Source organism: Notolabrus celidotus, chromosome 1 (assembly GCF_009762535.1).
Source record: "Notolabrus celidotus isolate fNotCel1 chromosome 1, fNotCel1.pri, whole genome shotgun sequence".
Taxonomy (NCBI): domain Eukaryota; kingdom Metazoa; phylum Chordata; class Actinopteri; order Labriformes; family Labridae; genus Notolabrus; species Notolabrus celidotus.
Genome location: NC_048272.1, coordinates 31,210,333 through 31,217,255, shown reverse-complemented (window position 1 = coordinate 31,217,255; position 6,923 = coordinate 31,210,333). Strand labels below are relative to the sequence as shown.

The 6,923-nt window shown below is 41.8% G+C and overlaps 1 protein-coding gene across 1 annotated transcript in view; it reads right to left on the bottom strand.

Annotated features, from left to right (window-relative positions):
• Positions 1-761: 761 nt before the first annotated feature.
• Positions 762-6,923, bottom strand: part of LOC117819474 (ral GTPase-activating protein subunit beta-like) — a 53,498-nt gene continuing 47,336 nt past the window's right edge. Inside the window, exons 27-33 of the mRNA XM_034692869.1 lie at positions 6,803-6,920; positions 6,591-6,722; positions 6,444-6,511; positions 6,264-6,366; positions 1,958-2,012; positions 1,730-1,869; positions 762-1,448 (exon numbers count right to left, since the gene is read on the bottom strand). Of these exons, the coding sequence (XP_034548760.1) occupies positions 1,276-1,448; positions 1,730-1,869; positions 1,958-2,012; positions 6,264-6,366; positions 6,444-6,511; positions 6,591-6,722; positions 6,803-6,920 (789 nt within the window). The 3' untranslated portion in view covers positions 762-1,275. The remainder of the gene's footprint in view (positions 1,449-1,729; positions 1,870-1,957; positions 2,013-6,263; positions 6,367-6,443; positions 6,512-6,590; positions 6,723-6,802; positions 6,921-6,923) is intronic.

The window sequence follows — 6,923 nt, the reverse complement described above, 5'->3', positions numbered from 1 at the left end:
TAAAAGTTATTTTCCACATAATTTTAATTTGCCATGACATTACACAAACACACATAAATTAAATCACATTTAAAGCTAGGGTTGGTAGTCACGGAAAACTAGCATGAATTTGAATGTAGCATTTCCTCCAGACTCCGTCTAACCCCTCCCCCCTCCCCTCGGAGCGCCTCCAAAAACGACGCCCCGCTCACATGCACGAGCGCTGTTGATTCAAAACCGGTCCTCAGCACATCATTTGTGTTTTGCACTACGTCAACTCATGTCTCACTCAGCGGTAAGAAAACACCAAAACATTATCATAGTGAAAGTTAAAAACACAAACAAACATCGCTATTGTTAGTACTCACAACTGTCATGCTAGCGTTATCCAGTTGTACCGGTGACACAATATCAGGAGAAAAGCTATAATACATCAACATTTTCTGTAGGACTTACTAAATGTCATTAATTTATTTGCTTGTCACAGCCCCGGTGGTGAGAGCTTTTTTTAGATTTTGATCCAGACTGCAGTCCTGAGCAAAGCACCTCATCGGGTCAGAGGGGAAATGCCCAAGGTCATTGCGAGAGGGGCAGTAAATAGGGGCAGGGGAAGCAGAGGCAGGGGACGGGGAGTGAATGCCGGGCAAATGTACGCGCAGGAGGCGGGCAGAACGGCGGGATGGGATCTGATTGGTTTTATAAATTGGACCCTAAAGGCAGGGATTGGTTGGTGTTTTCCCAGGTTTACTCTGGCTGTAAATAACGGCTTTTTTTCTCTCTTTTTTAAGAACACATTATGTATTGATTGCCATCGGGACACACAGATCATTTTACCCACTAAAATAAAAAGTGTATCTAAATCTGACTACCAAACCCAGCTTTAATCAAGTTTATAAGCTAAATTAAGGAGAAATAGTGTGAACAAAATTAATAACAGATAAAAATTAAAGGAAAAATATTTTGGTAGCAAGTTTAAAAGTTTTTGAAGCATTTACCTCTCCTCTCCAAAGCTGAAAAAAAGATAAATACCAAAAATCTTATTTAGTTCTTTCAAGTCAATTTAAGAGATTTTTGTCACATTGTGACATTAATTACTAAATCACACATCCTCCTTTATAAAAATGAAAAATATCTAATTGTATTCTTTATTGGCATTTAGAGGAATATCAGAAAGTAAAATCTTCCTAAAAAGCTCAGAGAAATACAAAATTAATATACATGCTGTGATTTTTCAGTTCAGTCACTATAAAACGAATGGTTATTGAAATTAAGACGAATGATGTAAGCTCAGGATGCTCAGGGGTCCTGGAACAACGCAGAGTAGAAGGTGGGTTCAGAGCAGCGGCTGCGGTAACGAGCGATGATGTCACTGATCACCTGTTTCCTTCTGACATGGGGCGGAGGGGCGGAGTCACTCTCCAATCGTCTTCGATGGCTATAGTTGATAACAGTCTCTCTGACCAAGAACCCTGGAGAATGATGTTAGAAAAGACAGATGTTTTTAAATCAGTGTTCAGTTTTTGTTTGTGGTAACATCCTTCACAGTGTCCAGTCCACAGCAGACCAGATTCTTGTGTGGGTTTGAAGCAGACACTCACGGATATGTAAAGTTCAATGACTCTTGTGTTTGTGTTTGTGTTTGTATTTGTGTTTGTATTTGTTACGATTCCTCTCAACCTTCTCCTCTTCTTTGATAATCCAGTACTTAGAATATCATGGTCCAAATATAGATACAAGCAGGCAGACATACCCAGAGACCTCTTGCTGACCACGCTCCCGTTGACCAATGGGATGATCAAATTGAACTTGCTTGCAAGGTTTCCATGAAAACACAGCCGGTACAGTCCAGATTTGAGAGGATGGATGAAGATCAGCTGGACGTTTGACACACTAACACACAGACAGAGAAAAACAGGAGGCTGTCTCAGGTGTGTTTTTATTTATCTGACTGTCACTGTGTTGACTGTTGTTTTTTTACCTTGTTGGTGTTTCAGTCTTTATCTCTAACAGCAGATCAGACAAAGGGAAACTATCTGAAACACATAGACACAGATATGTCCCTTTTTAATCCAAATAAAACAAACTTCAGGACTTTCTTTGTTTCAGATGGATTAGAGCCAATTAGAGCCCAACATCAAACTCCAGCATCCACCTTTATGTTCTGAGTTTATCATCATCAATCCCTAATCTGCTGAGCTGAGATGGTGAATGAACTGAATCGCATACATCATCATACATACATTATAAAAGATGATAAAGATGTTTGTTTTTTAATTTTCACTGAGATCACCATGAAGTATCATTTTCTGTTTCAGAATTTCAAGCAGCTAATCTCATGTGACGTCGCTGCAGAAATAATGTAAGCAAAAACAGTGACAAAAAAAACGCACTGCATCTAAATGACCATAACATTTTTTGTTGTTTATTTAACTTTGAAAGTATCTCCTCAAACTAAAGTTTTTATTTCTGTTTAATAATATTAAAAAGATTGCTGCTTTTTTTTTTAAACAAATCGACTGGAAGTACCTCGTTGAGAAGCGGTAAAGCAGCAAATACTGTAAAGAAATGATCGTTAATGCGTTACTTTGTGAAAGCACCTGGTTGATAGAGACACAAGGTTTGGATAGATTTAATTTCTAACACAAATTAACATGAAGTGACTTTGTAACCTATTTTTGTAGTTTGTGAAGCTTTAGATGAGAGTGTTTAAGCTAATAAGGATCCTACAACTGTAACAATGGTCATGTTTGAAGTTGGTTTAAGTTTGAAACACGTCGACTAAGGCACGCTTTGTGTCAGTGTTTTATTCACAATACATGGGTTTCAGCTTGCATATACTGTATGCGGAGGCTAAAGGATGTATTTCATGTTATTTTCATTTAAATAGAGTAACTGAATATTTAATCTTAATTAGCTAAAGCACTCTAATGCTGCATTCAAGTGCTCCTCAGATGTCCCAGTTTCCGAGTTGAGAAGTCATACTTCCGACTTGGGTGTGTTCCCACGCTTTCAATTTGGAAAGTCAGGTTTAACCAAGCGGTGACATCCGCCCACAAGAATTGAAGCCAATGCGGAAGTATTAAAAACTGCAGTTCCTCAAGTGTCTGCTTGAGGCTGGCTCCAGAAGTACTGGAAACCACATACACACCCATTCAAAAAAGCTGATCTTCACAGCACAAATAAACATGTTTACAGCCTGGTACAGTGTGTAGTCTGGATAGCTAATTTCTCTATCCGCACACACTGTAAGGGGGTGTATTTTTTCATAATGTGGCAATTTTTGAAGCTATTAAGATTACAAGTTTTCCATTATGAGAGGCACAGCTGACTTGATTGACAGGTGGGAACACTGAAGCTGTTGGCCCGCCTCTTTATCTGACACTAGCTCGACAGAACATAGGTGGAGTTCAACATTTCCAATATGGCTCCTGCCGGCGATCGGCTTCAAAACAGCTCTTCTGAAACAGATGAGTGATGTCATGGATACTACGTCCATTATTTATACAGTCTATGGATTTAACATTACATGACTGTTTAGTCGAGGTAGGATGTTGTCCGAGTTGTTGTTCGGACTTGAGCAGGCGTTTACTTTCATTTTCCAACTCAGAAACTTGTATTTCTGATGTGTACTTGAATGCAGCTTAATTTGAGGTTTACATTTTGTTTAAATAGACCGTTAAATTCATGAATATAAATAAGTTGAACAAGTCATTTTAAGGGCTAAAGTGGCTAAAGTAAGTGCCCATCCATCCATCCATCCATCCATTTTCTTCCGCTTATCCGGGGTCGGGTCGCGGGGGTAGCAGTCCAAGCAAATTGACCCAGACATCCCTCTCCCCGGCGACACTTTCCAGCTCCTCCTGGGGAATCCTGAGGCGTTCCCAGACCAGGCGGGAGATATAATCCCTCCACCGCGTTCTGGGTCTACCCCAGGGCCTTCTCCCAGTTGGACGTGTCCGGAACACCTCTAAAGGGAGGTGTCCGCGAGACATCCTTATCAGATGCCCGAACCACCTCAGCTGACTCCTTTCGACGCGGAGGAGCAGCGGCTCTAGTCCGAGCTCCCTCCGGATGTCCTGCTCCTGACCCTATCTCTAAGGCCGAGCCCAGACACCCTTCGCAGGAAACTCATTTCAGCCGCTTGTATCCGCGATCTTATCCGTTCGTTCATGACCCACAGCTCATGACCATAGGTGAGGGTTGGAACGTAGACCAACTGGTAAATCGAAAGCTTTACCTTCCGGCTCAGCTCCCTCTTCACCACAATGGTCCGATACAACGTCCGCATCACTGCTGACGCCGCACCAATCCGCCTGTGGATCTCACGCTCCATTTTACCCCCACTCGCGAACAAGACCCCGAGATACACTACCGTTCCAAAGTTTGGGGTCACTTAGAAATTTCCTTATTTTTGAAAGAAAAGCACTGCTTTTTTCAATGAAGATAACATTAAATTAATCAGAAATCAACTCTATACATTGTTAATGTGGTAAATGACTATTCTAGCTACAGACGTCTGGTTTTTAATGGAATATCTACACAGGTGTATAGAGGCTCATTTCCAGCAACCATCACTCCAGTGTTCTAGTGGTACATTGTGTTTGCTAATTGCGTTAGAAAGCTAATGGATGATTAGAAACACCTTCAAAACCCTTGTGCAATCATGTTAGCACAGCTGAAAACGGTTTTGCTGGTTAGAGAAGCTATAAAACTGGCCTTTCTATGAGCTAGTTGAGTATCTGGAGCATCACATTTGTGGGTTCGATTATACTCTCAAAATGGCCAGAAAAAGAGAACTTTCATATGAAACTCGACAGTCTATTCTTGTTCTTAGAAATGAAGGCTATTCCATGCGAGAAATTTCCAAGAAACTGAACATTTCCTACAACGATGTGTACTACTCCCTTCAGAGAACAGCACAAACAGGCTCTAACCAGAGTAGAAAGAGAAGTGGGAGGCCCCGGTGCACAACAGTACAAGAAGACAAGTACAGTAGAGTCTCTAGTTTGAGAAATAGACGCCTCACAGGTCCTGAACTGGCAGCTTCATTAAATGGTACCCGCAAAACACCAGTGTCAACATCTACAGTGAAGAGGCGACTCTGGGATGCTGGCCTTCTAGGCAGAGTGGCAAAGAAAAAGCCATATCTGAGACTGGCCAATAAAAGGAAAAGATTAATATGGGCAAAAGAACACAGACATTGGACAGAAGAAGATTGGGAAAAAGTGTTATGGACAGACAAATCAAAGTTTCAGGTGTTTGGATCACACAGAAGAAGATTAGTGAGATGCAGAACAAGTGAAAAGATGCTGGAAGAGTGCCTGACGCCATCTGTCAAGCATGGTAGAGGTAATGTGATGGTCTGGGGCTGCTTTGGTGCAGGTAAAGTGGGAGATTTGTACCAGATAGAAGGGATTTTGAATAAGGAAGGCTATCACTCAATTTTGCAACGCCATGCCATACCCTGTGGACAGCGCTTGATTGGAGCCAATTTCCTCCTACAACAGGACAATGACCCAAAGCGCACTTCAAAATTATGCAAGAACTATTTAGGGAAGAAGCAGGCAGCTGGACAGCGTAGTCACCAGATCTCAACCCCATTGAGCTGTTGTGGGAGCAGCTTGACCGTATGGTACGCAAGAAGTGCCCATCAAGCCAATCCAACTTGTGGGAGGTGCTTCAGGAAGCGTGGGGTGAAATTTCTTCAGATTCCCTCAACAACTTAACAGCTAGAATGCCAAAGGTCTGCAATGCTGTAATTGCTGCAAAGGGAGCATTCTTTGATGAAAGCAAAGTTTGAAGGACAAAATTATTATTTCAACTAAAAATCATTATTTCTAACATTCTCAATGTCTTGACAATATTTTCTATTCATTTTGTACTCATTTGATAAATAAAAGTGTGAGTTTTCATGGAAAACACAAAATTGTCTGGGTGACCCCAAACTTTTGAACGGTAGTGTACTTAAACTCTCCCACTTGGAGCAAAGTCTCACTCCCCACCGAGAGAGGGCAATCCACCGTTTTCCGGCAGAGAACCATGGCCTCAGACTTGGAGGTGCTAACTCTCATAAAGTAAGTGCATAAAGTAGTAATAACTAAAGTAGTAATAGCTCTTACCATGTTGAAGGGAACAACTCTTAATAAAACTTTGTGAACTATCAGTCGGAGAGTCAGACCATCAATCAACCATGACCAACAAGAAATCATAGCGAGATTTAAGTCCTTTCACAGTCTAAACGTGAACGCTACATATTAGAAACTTTTTAATAAAGCATAAGTTACCGATGTCTTCGAAGCGTTCGACCCATATGATCAGTGGTTTAGACTCAGAGCCAACTGACGATGACACAGATGGAAAAGATTTCATTTCATCAACCGAGGGGCTCTGAAGAGACAGAGAGACAGGTCAGAGACAGGTAGATGAGAACCAAATGAGAAAGCTTTTACCGATAAAGTCTATACCACTGGCTGGGGGGTGGAGTTTGGGCTCAGTCCAAAAAGACCCTGCAGACTCTTTGACCGAACACTCTCTTTAAACAAAAAGAAAAGACATCATGGCTCAGGTGATACTATGACTAATGATCTCAGGGCTGTGATTAACAGACTCACTTTGTGGTGATGATGATGATGTTGATGATGGGATGATGAAGGTGATTTCTGTAAGCGCGTCTGCATACATCAAGACAAACTTCTCTCCGTTGAACACGCCCCCTCCACTGTCACCGAGCACAGCAGGGAATTCTGGGGAAAAGAAAATCGCCAATAAGCTTCAGAAAAAAGTGTCTCATCTCACTGTCCCAAAGACCAATCAGAACTCTGACCTGCCCTTTGTGTGTTTAACACCTGCCGATGCCCCGCCTCCACTGGCCAACCAAGAGACAACAGGAAGTCCAGGAAGTGAGAAGTGACGCTACTGCTGGACTCCACATTATTTAGGATCTA